The 15,217-nt window shown below is 38.6% G+C and overlaps 1 protein-coding gene across 11 annotated transcripts in view; it reads right to left on the bottom strand.

Moving 5' to 3' along the window:
- The window catches only part of LRRC7 (leucine rich repeat containing 7), a 628,763-nt gene that overhangs the window by 210,720 nt on the left and 402,826 nt on the right, over nucleotides 1-15,217 (bottom strand). For all 11 annotated transcript variants that reach the window (XR_008792000.1, XR_008791999.1, XM_056111016.1 and 8 more), the window contains one exon: nucleotides 816-879. Coding sequence is in view for 9 of the 11 variants with exons in the window: in XM_056111016.1 (XP_055966991.1) it covers nucleotides 816-879 (64 nt within the window). In the remaining 2 variants the exon portion in view is untranslated. The remainder of the gene's footprint in view (nucleotides 1-815; nucleotides 880-15,217) is intronic.

Raw genomic sequence — 15,217 nt, 5'->3', positions numbered from 1 at the left:
CTGGTAGGGAGGAACTGATAAATATCTCTGTTTTATAGAAAAGAATAAAAAAAAAGAGGCTTAGACAAGTGAAGTAATTTGCATAGGTCACACAGATTGTGACATAGCAGGGAGAGGAAAGCTGATTACTTACTTAAAGGTTTATATTAAAAATCTGCTAAAACATATTTTAGATGAATGGAGTTTGGAAATCTGAAGACATTCAAAAGGGGAAGACTTTTGAGGAGAGCAAGCTGGCTCTATTTGTAAAGGGATATTTGTGTTCTCATTTGCATTTGAAAGTTTGGTCCTCAGGCAAGATTTTAAGAGAAGTCTGAAAGAGCCAGTCATAATTGGGCTAGAAAGATTCCTTTTGTACAAATGGAAAAAGAAGACTGTTGACCACTCCTTTCATACTCTGTCCTTCATTCTCCACTGTTTCCAAGACAAAAGTCTTCAGGTATGAGCTTGATTTAACCTTTGTTCACCCCCTAAAAAAAGTTCTGTTTGCTGTATTTACTTCGAGTTCATTTACATAAAGTTCACTTGGCAACATGTCAAACTAGGATTAAATGAGCACACCAAATTTGGAACCTGCCGCACAGTTGGTTGTCAAGACTTCCCACTTGCCTCTATCCCATTTTTTACTGAAACCGAATAGTTTCTACCTATTTTACTATACTTATCATTTAGTCAGTCATTTGAAATCCAGAATTTTGTTTTATTTTTAAATTTAGCAAGTACAAGTGGGTACTTGATTTAATGTAGGGTAACAACACGGAGAAAAATAAATAATCTAGGGTATGTTGATGAATTTAGAAAATGCATATGCTTACCAGCTCACTGAATTCATTATTGCCGAGGTCAAGTCTTTCCAACTGGGCCAGTTTGTGCATTGACCTGTAACAGATAGAATATGTTGCTTTAAAAGACTCCACCTGATTCTGTCAAATTTATCTGGTTGAATAGTCATATAGAAATGAGGATATATACTAGTGCATGCACACAGTTACCAGAAATTAAGTAACTTACCATATTCTCATGCTAGTCTATGGCTAAAGTAAGGATCAAATGAATGGCAAGAACCTGAGAGTACTTGTTAAGTTTTTATACCAGTACAGTTTATACTTCAGGTTCCATACTTTAAAGAATCATCCCAGTTAGGGAACCAATAAATGAACTAATTCTTGTCAGAGCATTCTAAAATCCCACCAGAGTCATGATTTTATCGTTAACCTTGTCATTTTTCAAAATGAACTTCTGTCTCATTGCCTCCTAAATCATATTGACTTAAAGGTGGTTATATCTTATAATAACAATAAAATTTGGGGGAAAGTCAATGCCAGAGGTTAGGGAGTACTTCATCCATCTTATACACAGTCAATGTTTCTTTATCCATTCTCAAATACAACATGCAGCTTAAGAAAATGTAGTGTTTTCCTGAGTTTTTCTTTATTTTTCTCCTAAATCTCCTCTGCAACCAACAGCTGTCCTTAAAGTCTTGACAACACAAAAATTCTGGAAACACATTTCACTTATGTCTTGAAAGTTTTATTTCTTTATCTTTAGAACGGGTATAACATTTTTTAAAATAAAACTTTTATAAGAATTAAACAAAAATACAACCCCTATTGAGACATCATCATGCACTTAAAAGTACAAAATGTATTTTTTTTCTGCAATTATTTCCTTACTAAACATTTTTTTGAAAGATAATAATATTCCAGGCAATCTTCTGTGGCCTGAGGGTGCAGTGGTAAATATGAGACAAAATCTCCTTCCCCAAAGGAGTGAAGATTCCAGTGGGTTATTGGTGGGAGGGATGGAGAATTACAGTGAATGAAACAATTCAGTAAAATAAAAGTGTATTAGAAGCATAGTTCTTCATGAGCCCTACTGATAAAGGAATTAGTAGAAGTAGATGGGAAGAATTTATATAAGGGAACTATAATTTTTAGTAGGATAATGAATAAGGGTTTATTAAAGAGACATAATCTAAGTCAAGTATTGAAGTAAAAGATTGCATAAGCAGACTAAAGTAGGTACATGTTGCTTATTTGAGGACATCTAGGAGTCCAATATGAAAGAGGCAAAGCAAATAGAGGAAAGAAGAGAAAGAAAAAGATAATAGGGGATTTAGAATCTTATAGCAGTACTGGTTTTAAATCAAAACTCTTGTTTTGATTTTTAGTAAGGTGGAGACTTACTGAAATATTTTGATCAAAAGTATGACAAAATCCATAAGTACAAAAAGGAACTCTGATTGCAGTCTTGAAAATAGATCAAGAAAAACAAAGATGGCAGTATGGGAGTCTAAATTGGTTATTGTCAGGCCGGAGAGATGGTTAGGGATTTAAGGTACTTGACTTGCATGCAGTCAACCCTGGTTAAATCCCCGGCACTGCATAGTTCCCCGAGTGCTGCTTGGAGTGAGCCCTGAGTACAGAGCCAGGGATAGACCCTGACCACCAACCTCTTCCTCCTTCTCTCAAAATGGAAAAGAAAAACAAACAAACAAACAAACAAGAAAATCCAAAAAGACTAGTATAATGAGTCAGATGAGAGGTTTGGTGGAATAAAGCTTTACAGAGACGTGGGGAAATGGCTGGATTCTGATTATAGTGAAGATTAGAGTCAAGTGTTATCACACCAGTGATACTCAGGGCTTACTCCTGGCTAGACTCAGGGTATGTGGTATCAGAGATCTAACCCAGGTTGGCCACAGGCAAGGCAAAAACTCTACCTGCTATACAAGCTCTATGGGGCCTTGGATCAAGACTTTTGTTGGTGAAACAACGAAGAGAAATAAGAAAAAGAGTTTAACATAACCAAGACAGGAAATTTAGTCTGAAGAACTGGAAAGATGAAGATGCAGTTGACTGAAGATAGGGCAGAAATTGGGGTTTGGGAAGATTAGAGGATGGGTTTTAGAAGCATGAAAATAAAAAAATTCTCTTGTGAACACAAACAGAAAGCAGGTAGTTGTATATATGATGAGCTGGAGCAATAGCACAGTGGGTAAGGCGTTTGCCTTGCACGCAGCCAACATGGCTGACCCGAGTTCGATTCCTCCGCCCGTCTCAGAGAGCCCAGCAAGCTACTGAGAGTATCTCGCCCGCATGGCAAAGCCTGGCAAGCTACCCATGACATATTCGATATGCCAAACACAGTAACAAGTGTCACAATGGAGACGTTACTGGGCCTGCTCAAGCAAATCGATGAATAACGAGAGGACAGTGACAGTGACAGTATATATGACACTGGAAGTCCAAGCAAGAAAAACTTTGAGTATTATCAGCACAAAAAATGGCATTAAGTAGGAGAATGAGATAACTATGAGAATGCTTAGATGAGAATAGGTCTAGAAGTGTTTTTGTTGAATCAACAAAGAAACTCGAGAAAAGTGAATAGGGTCAAAATTGGAAAAACTACAAGAGTATGAGGTCCAGGAAGTGAAGTGAATAAATTGTTTCAAGGTGGAGAAAATGACAAAAGAACTGACAGCTTAATTAAACAGCACAGAGATTAGCATTGACTTTGCCAAGATCAGTTTCCTAAGCTGTAATGCCTTGTTAAAGTCTCTCATTCAACATGCACATCTGACAAGGTTGTTTGTCTGATAATATAAATTTCTTATTGTCACTAAGTTGTAGGGTGATCAATAGAAAATGAACTATAAAGTAATTGAAAATAATTTACAATCTTGAAAGAAATGACTAAGACGGTAGAGTTTCTACCTGGTAGAGAAAACGTGATGAAAAGTTCAGGGTAGGAGTGATGGGGCAGATGGTAGGATTTGAGTCTTGCATACGGTTGATCTGGGTTTGTTCCTAGGTGTCCCATATGGACCCATGATCTCTGCCAGGAATAATCCCTGAGTACATAGCCAGGAGTCAGTCCTGAGCAATGGTGGGGATGGCCCCCAAATCATCAAACAAAAAAAAATAAAACTAAAAGTGTATGCGCATCTGTATGCTAAGATATATGCATGTGGGCTGTAGCGGTAGCACAGCAGACAAGGTGTTTGCCTTGCATGCGGTCGACCCAGGTTCGATTCCCAGCATCCCATATGGTCCCCTGAGCACTGCTAGGAGTAATTCCTGAGTGCATGAGCCAGGAGTAATCCCTGTGCATTGCTGGGTCTGACCCAAAAAGATAAAAAAAATAAAAAGATAAATGCATGTGCAAAAAGTATCTGTAAAAGTATATGTGCATATGGAAAAGGTATTTGTGAATATGTACATATGTACAATGCATGTGAACACGGAGGAGAGGTACTTCTTCAGCCATGGTGAATGGGAGTAAAAAATATGGATTTAATGAGGTTTCATTTTGAAAGGACTGAATCTGAAAATACCCTCTAGAAAATCAGAGAGGATGGGCATTTAAGGAGGAATTTTAAAGGGGTGCGATTGAAAGGAACTATTTAATGATAAGAATAGTAAATAAAAGTAAAGTAAAAGTAAAGGCCCTCCCGTTGATCATCGATTTGCTGGAGCGGGCCCAGTAACGTCTCCATTGGAGACTTTGTTGTTACTGTGTCTGGCATATCGAATACGTCACGGGGAGCTTGCTAGGCTCTGCCGTGCGGGCGAGATACTCTTGGTCGCTTGCCGGGCTCTCCGAGAGGGGCGGAGGAATCGAACTCGGGTTGGCCATGTTGGCTGCGTGCAAGGCAAACGCCCTACCGCTGTGCTATCGCTCCAGCCCAAGGTAGTAGGAAATAACGAGAAATAAGAAAAAAAATAAGAAGAATGCAGTCAATGGTTATTCATGTCAAGGTCATTCATGTTTGAGATTTAGCTCGTGGGAAATGGAAGCCTTTACAATTTAAACAGGAAAGCTATATCAAATTTTTGTCGTAGAAGGTGTATTTTGGAAGTTTGAAATGGAATGAGAAATGAGAAGATAGCACAGGGGCTAAGTAAGAGGCTATATTGAAATTCATTTGAGTTACAGTTGGGGCCAGAAATTAAACAATGGCATTTTGATTGACATGTGAACAATAAGCAGATTATTATTGAAGACATAATTTGGTTAAAGATGACAACTGTGGAGGTAAGAGAGAGGAAGAAGTTAAAGGCAATTTTTTGACTGAAAAGTAGCACGGAAGTATTGGAATTAAAAAACAGTAAGGAAGATATAGAATTGATATAGTGAATTTTTTTTCTTCAAATATTGCAGTGATGTTAAAGTGAATGTGTGAAGTTTAAATTAGATAAAAGTGTGTCTGACTCATGATCAGCTGAATGCTTTTGACCAGATGTAAATATTTTAGAAAGAAATAAGTGATACTTCCTAATGATTCAACATGGAAATGATGTCTCTTTTATACTCATATCATTTGCTTTTTTAAAAATGATTTTCTCAGTATTTGCCACTTACCTGACTGAATTTTTGGATTTTTTTTCCATACTGGCCTGCATCTCTTCTTTCTTTAGGTCTTAAGATATGTTTTGAGATGCCAAGATGGGTGTAGGCAATATCACCAGCAACAAAAAGACAGTTGTGAAGCCTTTGCCAGAAAAGCGAAAACATCTGCCTCACCTATCATCAAATCTAGCTAAAATAGGTGCTTCCAGAGAAAAGGGTGGTGTTAGGGCTCTACAAGGGGAGAATTCAAATTCTTTTCTGAGTCTGGGATTATTGAGAAGTTGGCAAGTTCTTTAAGATTTGTTTCCAGATCTCACGTTCATGAAGCAAGGGACCACAACCAAGGCAGCCAAAATGAAGAACCAAATGTGGTAAATGAGAAAGCGGGCTGGAGCCATAGCACAGTGGTAGGGCGTTTGCCTTGCACGCAGCAACATGGCCCACCCGAGTTCGATTCCTCCGCCCCTCTTGGAAGCCCGGCAAGCTACCGAGAGTATCTCGCCCGCATGGCAGAGCCTGGCAAGCTCCTCGTGATGTATTCAATATGCCAAACACAGTAACAACAAAGTCTTCAATGGAGACGTTACTGGGCCCGCTTGAGCAACTCGATGAACAACGGGAGGACAGTGACAGTGGACAGTGAGAAGTGATCTCAGGACCATCACAGCCAACTGCATTTCATTTGCCTGAGTAAACTTAGGCATCAAATATTCTAGTAAGGACTACCTTGAGCTAAAAAGGCTTCCACAATTGCCTATATTTTATGATCTTTGTAGTTCACATCTATCACCAAACATGACATTGTATAACAAACCTGACCCTAAGCTTAGTGGTTAATAACTAAGATAAAATTAATTTTATCAAATGAATAAATGTAACATTTCTTTCCTATATGTTCAAAAGAAAATCATAGGGCTTATCTTTCTTTGAAGCAATAAGTGACCTCTTAATAATCCTTTATGTGATAGAATTTAAGGTCCTTAAATATTCTGATCATCTTAATTTAGACCTACTGAGGTGTACCAAATTTTCTCTTGACAAGAAGAACCAGGTCTAAATCTGGAAGTTTTGCTTTTATAAATAAAACTTTATGGAACACAGTCATGCCAACTTGCACACAAACTTCTCATGGATGGTTTGCACTGTGATGGCAGAATGAAGAAGTCAGAGACCAATAGGACCACAAAACTGGATTTTTGTGGATTATTGCCTACCTCTGAAGGCCAGGTAATATTCAAAATTGAGTACAATTTTCTAGATGTGGACTAAGGCAACACATATAGAAACTATTGTATAAATTTCTATGAGTATAATTTAGGTTTAATTCCTTCTGTGGGGGCAAGAGAGTCTTTATGCTAAGCCTTTTCGCAAGATACTATAGTTAAAAGCTACCGCTTTTGAAAACTTTCTTAAATTTATACTCAGAAACTGTATTTTAATTTTATAACATAGGTTTTTCCCATTAATTTTTCAGTCTTTCGAAGGGATATTTTTTCCCCTTTTGCTTATTCTGAAAGAACAAACTATGCTTTCCCAAGATACTTCCTGAATTATATCTAGATGCTTAAATTACTTAAATTTATACCTACTATTTAAATTTTTTATCATTTTTAATGATTCTTATTTCCACCAGTATTTATCACTGAAGTTTACATAAAAATGATTTCCTGACCCATCACTCACAACTGCTACCATGTTGTCACCCACTGGCTCTACTGTTCAGATTCACCACCTAAATTTCCTAGGGATACAAGTCAAGTGGCTGAAATTCATGGGCACATCAGTCACCTTGTAGGTGGGGGTCACACCCACCAACTGGCCCCCTGGAGCCCTGTAATCCCATCAACGGCCAGGGGCCCTTGGAGGGGGGCGGGTTGAGTTTCCCTCCCCGCCCCGACCAGGGCTCCAGCAGCCGAAGACCTCCAGAACCAGCCACCACCATGCTGAGACCACTCTCCGCACACGTAAAGGTACCAGCAGAGGAACAAAGGCATGCGGGTCCCGGGGCTGAGATCTCCAAGCCTACTCGGATCAGGGCTGAGCATCCTCCACCCAGATCCTCCAAATTCCAGTAGGCGGGGGTCACACCCACCACCTGGCCCCCTGGCGCCGTGAAATCCCATCAACGGCCAAGACTCAGAGACTATAAAACCCAGCTCCTGGAAGCGACATTTATTATCTCATTCCTACTTTGGACAAACTGGCAGTCTACCGAATATAACCTGCCCACACGGCAGAGTCTGGCAAACTCCCCGTGGTATACCCAATATGCCAAATACCAGTAACAATGATGGGTCTCATTCTCCTAAAGAGCCTTGAATATGGCACTTTCTTAAAAATCTCAGGGCTAGGATGAAGGAGACGTTACTGGGGCCTGCTCAAGGCAATTGACAAATAACAGGATGGTCGTGATCGTCGTGATCAGTCACCTTAATTGCAAACTCTGGGGTGGCCTCAGAAGGGGGGCAGACAGTGTCCCAGCCCTACCAAAGCCTCTGCAGTTGTATCCACATGCTACTGCTGTTGCCACACCAAAAGCCTATGGTTTAACTTTACAGTTTCCCTAAGAATCTCTGCAGACTCACCCCAGATCTACAGATCTTGAAGTTTCTGAACTGACACCTCAAGTTCCACAATACTGAAATTCGGATAGGAGCACACCAAATTATATAAGAAAGTAATGTAGAAGTCAATGAAACTCAATAAATGCAAGCAGAAGGGCTCAACTAGCATGACAAACATCTTAGTAAATCCTCAAAGATTCAACAACTCCAGGATATGACATAACACTGTATCACTGTAACACTGTCATCTCTTTGTTCATTGATTTACTTGAGTGGGCACCAGTAATGTCTCCATTTGTCCCAGCCCTGAGATTTTAGCAGCCTCTCCTTACTCATTTTTCCCAACACTGTCATATTGGAGGTTTTTTCAGAGTCAGGGGAATGAGACCCATTATTGTTACTGTTTTTGGCATATGGAATATGCCACGGGGAGATTGCCAGGCTCTGCCATATGGGTGGGATACTCTCGGTAGCTTGCCAGGTTCTTCGAGAGGCATAGGGCATAACAATTTTCATAAATTTTCTTATACTGAAGTATTTTTGATAATTCCTTTAGCCATTTGGTTGTAATAAGTCATATAAAACAAAGTAGTGTATGCCTGATAAATGGAAAATCTTGGGGGTTGATTGGATAAATTGGACAACAGTGAAGGGATTGGTGTTAGGACATCAAAAGCCCACAACAACTGCGTTATAAACAACTTTGTAAACCATAGTGTTGAAATAAAGTAAAAAAAATTTACTTCTTTCCATTATTGAAATTGTCTTGCAATGCGATTTCTTATATTTTAGAAATTATTGAATTCTTATTTCTTTTTCTTAAGATACTCCACATCCTCTCTAACATTTTATATCTTTCAAATGAGCTGCTTTCACCAACAGATTTCAGACAGTTCATAGAAATGCTGATTACTCATCTTATTCATTCACTAGTTACTAAAAATTATAATTATTCTGTCAAATTGTCCAAAATTTGTTTCTTTGAGGTGAGTCTACATCAAAGGACTTAAATTTCATTAGGGTACAAGTGAAATGTACATTCTACAAAAGCAAGAATGTCAGAAAAATAGCATAAAAATCATGTGCATGGTGTTTTTTGTGTGAACACATTTAGCTTGCACCACAAGACAAGCTCATTGTGGACAGTGATTTCTGGCATGGAGGGTTCCTCATCTTTGTCCCATCTGACCAGTGGGGGTCTAGATAATTCTTTGGTATAGAGGTCTATTGTTTGCCTGGTAGGATGCTTAGAACAACCCACACAGTCTCTCTCAGAAAAACTTGTTTCTTAGGTGGAAATGACCTTTACATGAATAATAATTCCAAAGAGAGTAAGTTTTAGGATAAAAGTATGTACAGATCGCCAGGGGTGCTCAGAAGAACAAGAATCTACCAGCTCATAATTAGGAAAAACTTTTAAGAATAGGTGACATTTCAGCTTAATTTTGGAGAACCTTGCAAAGGAAGGACAATAATGGTACATGTGAAAAGAAATATTTAAAAACATGAAGGAAGCAGATGAGAAACAGAATATTTTGTGATTGCAGCTTAAGTACATGATGTTATCAGGTGTGCCATTTAAGGATGTAAGAGATTTTGTTTTCAAGTGAAGAAACTCGAAACATTCCCATGTTTGCAAGGGAGCCTCAGGTCAAGATAAGGGAATTTCCTGGGTATATATCTCTAACCATTATCAAATATAGCCTGGATGGAAGTGAAGAAGAAATTAAAATGAAAATGAATACATACTTATTTTTGTTATTACATTATGCCACTCAACATTTTTGTCCATGACCATGCTCTTAATTCTTATAGTTAAGAATTATGGGGCTTTGACCATACCCATTTTGATGCCAAGGAAGCACATAGCTCACAGCTTGCCCTAGGTCCATCCAGTCCCTCATCGGGTCCCTGCTTTTGGGGTGCTAGAAAGTAAGGGCAACTGAGGCTTAAGTCGAGAGAAAAGATGTCCAGGAGGAAAATATCATTCAGAGTCAATTAACTCCCAAGTTACAAAAGCGTAGCATTAACTGTCTACTTGTGTCTATACAAAAAGGACATTGCTCTGAATTAATTATGCAAAGCACTGAAAGAGAAGAGAAAAACAATATTTACACGTCAACAGAGCACAAAGAAAGAGGTTACAAGTAAACACGGAGGAATGGGAGCACTGTGATGGGAGCAACCCAATAAAGCTAAGCTCCCTGTGGCAAGGTGGAAAGAACAAACCAATGTTATCCTACAATTTTTTATGTATGCTTTTAAAAAGGACTATAAGATTCCGAACAGTGTGTAATTGCTTTTGTTCATACTATACTAGTTGTGATTAGGAGATCACTGTAAATTGAGATGCACTATGCTAGAAGAATGCTTCAGGCCTTATCACCTCTCTTGGACTGATTTGTAGGAGGGTGGGTGTCTTATCTCATGTTTACTCCTTACTCCACCAAGTGAATTCCCTCATTTTGCAATTCAAACCAGTCTGCCTGAGGGAGGCACTCATTCCAACACTGCCCCTTCTCTCCGTAAGCTTCTGCAGTCCTGGATGTGTTTCTCTGAGAATGGGAATCCGGTTTGTCTGTGTTTTCTCATAACCCATGACTATTGTGGCAAGCATCATCACTACCATGGGGGAGGGAGAATATAACAGGATTTGGTCCCATGTTTAGTTTACATTTTCCATCACTAAAGCAGACAATTGATCTTAATGTCGGAATGAAAATCTTACTGATTATTTAAATTCATTATTATGTTTACCCACTTGAAATTTTTTTATTTTTTTTAATTTTAATTTTTTAATTTTAATGAACCACTGTGAGATACAGTTACAGAGCTTACACACTTTCATGATTATGTTTCAGTCATACAATGTTTGTGTACCCATCACACAGTAGAAATGACATCTGTAGCTATATGTTCATTGCAGCACTATTCACAATAGCCAAATTCGGGAAACAATCCAAATGCCCTAGAACAGATGACTGGGTAACGAAACTTTGATACATCTACACAATGGAATACTATGCAGCTGTCAGGAGAGATGAAGTCATGAACTTTGCTTGTAAATGGATAGACATGGAGAGTATCAGGCTAACTGAAATTAGTCAGAAAGAGAGGGACAGACATAGAAGGACTGCACTCATTTGTGGAGTATAAAACAACATAACATGAGGCTGACACCTAAGGATAATAGATACACGGGACAGATAGATTGCTCTAAAGCTGGAAGCCTGCCTCATAAGCAAAGGGGAGAAGGCAGCTGGAATAGAGAAGGGATCACTAAGAAAATGATGGCTGGAGGAACTGGTTGGGGTGGGAGATGTGTGCTGAAAGTAGATAAAGGACCAAAAATGATAACCTCTTAGTGTCTGTATTGCAAACCATAATGCCCCAAAGTAGAGAGAGAGGAAGAGAGAGAGAGAATGGGGAATATTGTCTGCCATGGAGGCAGGGAGGAGGGTGGGAAAAGGGGGGTAGGGGAGTATACCGGGGATATTGGTGGTGGGGAATGTGCACTGGTGCAGGGATGGGTGTTTGTCAATTGTGTGATTGTAAGCCAAACATGAAAGCTTGCAACTATCTCATGGTGATTCAATAAAATTAAAAAAAATTTTTTGTATGAAATGAAGTTATATATGGATAAAGATTATTGAAGTGTATAAAATTTCTGTGACTGTCACTTTTGTCACTGCTGTTTTTCCTGTCCATAGTATTCTTCCTATAAGCGTCCTCATATGCTCCTCTCTCCTCAACTTGGCTCACATGTTTCCACATCAGAGGGTCTATTTATTCCCACACCCAAAATAAAGTTTCCAGGGCTGGAGTGATAGTACAGTGGGTAAGGTGCTTGCCTTGCAGGCAACCAACCTGGGTTTGATTCCCAGCATCCCATATGGCTGCCTAAACACTGCCAGGAGTGATTCTTCAGTTCAGAGCTAGAAGTAACTCCTGAGCATCGCCAGGTGTTGCCCTTCCCCCCAAACAACAACAACAATTACAAAAATAAATAAAATGAAGAACCTAAAAAAAAGCTTCATTTCTGTGTTGATTTTGTGTTACATAAAGTATGCATCACCTATTTCCTTCTGAACACTTAACACTGAAAATACTTAATGAAATAAAATTAACATTTAATGCTAAAATTAAAACACTTTTTATATGTTTGCTGGTTAATTATTTTTCTCCCTGTTAGGCTGAAGTTTAACCAGAGCAAGTAATTTCTCATTCTTATTCACAGCAGCAATAATGTTTTAACCAGTGTCTGCTTAATGAAAAGATTCATACAGGTGAAGTACAGGGAGAGAGCCCATTGGTAGTACATTTCGGGAAACCGTAAAAAACAAGAAATATTGGAACAGTCGAGATAAAATAGGAAAAGGAGCCACCCTGGCAGCAGCTTAGATAACTCTAATCAAAGGCAAGAACCTTCTCTGGTGATACTCAGCAAATACCCTGAGAAGACTAAAAGAGTGAGTTAAACATCAGAGCTCAATGCCCTAGCAATGACCTTGACTCTCACCTGCAGAGAGAACCCACGTTAAGACAGTGTGGAAAAAATACTCTCTATGCTGAGCTTCCCAAATTAAGTTGGGTGCAAACCATTTGGAGGCACCCACAACTCTCTTTGGTGTACAAATAATCTCTATTTTTTTTTTACTTTATGACCCCTCTCTCGCACAGGAAACCCTGTAGTCTCCCTTGAATGTGTATCATCTATCTCCTAGGAAAAATGTCTTTTGTGTTCTGTTTGTCTTCTCCTGAAATTATTTTCTGTAATGAAAGACAAGGACATGTACCCTTAATGGAGGTTTGGGCTGAATTATCTTTTTCCTATGAAGAAAACAACTCATCTTAATGCCGTTGGAAAATCCAGACAGTACAGATCAAGAGGGTCTGGGGAGCAGCCTGGTCACTCTCTTAGTGAGGTTGGCAGGACTTCAGTATATACGCTATGTCAGATGTGTAGGAGCTTCTGTAAACTTCACTGGTCTTGGTCTCACTGGTAGAGTTTGCAGATCCTCCCATCAATAACTGATACTACAACTGCCAGGAAGTTAGCTCAATATAAACTTTAGGTAACTTGGGGCTAGTGAATGGCAGCCTAATCTGCCTTATCATCATGTCACCATACTTGAATATATTTGAGTAGTTTTGTTATAGTACTTATTCAAACCGTCTTATCTGGGCATCTCCTTGGTTAGTGCTAGCTAAATGTACTTGCTTCCTTGGCAGCTATTGAAGATCATCAATAAAAACCAAGTGGTTTGTTTGCCTATGTAAATATTCTAGAATACTTTCTCTTGTAAATATTCTAGTATATTCAGACTATCGATGTATGAATCCCCATACTGCTACTTGACTATTGAATTTTGACAAAAATTAAGATTATGTTTTCAACTCAGTTTTCTTATCTGAAATATGGGGATAATAATAAGAATGTCTGCCATAGGATTATTTGTCATGAGTGATATATTTTATAAATGAAAAGTGTGCAAATAGTATCAAATCTAAGATAAGTACTTTTACAAAATTAGCTATTAAAATGAGGAAAGATGTTTCAGTGGTGGAAATTACTAGGAGGCTCTTTATGTCAGAGTTTCCTAAAGCTTTTTATACATGCATAAATGAATGCTTCTTTTTCAGTGAGTCTGAATTCTAGAATGTTTATAAAGACAAAAGCCCAATTTTTATCTGGCCTCTACAATGAATTAATAGTTACCTCTCAAGGACTTACAGTCATTGCATGATTTTAAAAATCAGATGTTAGTACATTTTGGCAAAGCTTACTGAAAAAAAAGAGCTAAATAGATTTATTATTGGCAGGGCTTCTCAGATAAAATATACAAATGTTCATTGTGAGTCTTGAACAGATGGAAACAGTTTAAACTATTTCCTGTTTATGTAACCAAGACCATTTTCCTTCTCATTCCTGCTGGACATTTTTGAGAGAAGGAGCAGACACTGAGAAAACTTTCTTTGCAGATGATAAAATGGTGCTCCTGCCCCACTCTCCCTCAGTACAAGAAATCGTGGACATACATTGTTCATGAAATCACAGACCTAGGAGTAGAAGAGAGTATTTGTGGTTGCTCAGATTGTTTTCTTTTACTTGCTTAAAATTTTGATCTGTTAGGCTCACACCTTGGCTCTCAATACTTTCTAAGGCTTCTCTTGCACTTATAATTATTATTATTACTATTATTATTTTTGAGTTTTGGTTCACACCCAGCGATGCACAGGGGTTACTTCTGGTTCATGCACTCAGGAATAACTCCTGGCAGTGCTCGGGGGACCATATGGGATGCTGGGAATCGAACCTGGGTCAGCCGCGTGCAAGGCAAACTCCCTACCCACTGTGTTATTGCTCCAACCTTGCATTTATAATTTTTTTGAACAATTTCCCCTGCCTGACTCACAAATCAGCCACCGCAGCCTCGGTAAAGGGCAATGCTCACAGCTCATTAGAGACCCGGTGAATTGTTGAAGGTCATGGAAGGTTGACATAAGAGCATATCTTGTTTTCCGAGTTATCAAACTTAGTCTGATTTGTTTGATCAGACCATTATTTATGTAAAAATGCTTTTATGCAAAACTTGTGTTTTACAGCTCATTATAGTCAATGCCAGGGGTCAGCATGCATTTTTCTGTAGAGGCCTAGAGAGGAAGATTGCATGTTTCACAGTCTGGATGGTCTCTGTTTCAGCTACACAATTCTGCTATGTGGTTTGTAAGAAGTAATAGCTGATACGTTAACAAATGACCTGGGTGTGCTCCTATAAGGCTTTAATCAGAAAAAGAATGACAGATTTGGACCATAATCTATAATGTAACAATCTTTGGCCTATGTCAGCCTTTACGTTCTTATATCTAGTTAAGAATTAATCTTATGAAGGTGATATAAAGTTGAACCACTAAGAATGTTTTCAAAGCCTCCATTACAGATATGACAGTAAAATTAAGAGCCACAGAAATTATTATTAGTGACTACATTATATAGACCTTTAATTAAAAAATAATTAATTAATTGGGTGTGGGGGCAGACCTGGTAACACTTAGGAGTTACTCCAGGCTTTGTGATCAGAAATTACTCTTTCTGGTGCTCAGGGTACCATATGGTATGCTGGGGATCAAACCCAGGTTGGTCTTATGCAAAGCAAGTGCCCTCCCAGCTATATTATCTCTTTGCCTATATATCTTTTGAGGCTGTTCTTACGGTACATGTTCCTGGAATTCAGAGAAATTTGTTTTAAAGCTATCATTTTGTTGCATTTATAAAAATTATATCCTTACTAGCCAGCTGT

Source organism: Sorex fumeus, unplaced genomic scaffold (genome assembly GCF_029834395.1).
Source record: "Sorex fumeus unplaced genomic scaffold, SorFum_2.1 ptg000011l, whole genome shotgun sequence".
Lineage (NCBI taxonomy): Eukaryota > Metazoa > Chordata > Mammalia > Eulipotyphla > Soricidae > Sorex > Sorex fumeus.
This window is presented reverse-complemented; position numbering and strand designations above follow the sequence as displayed.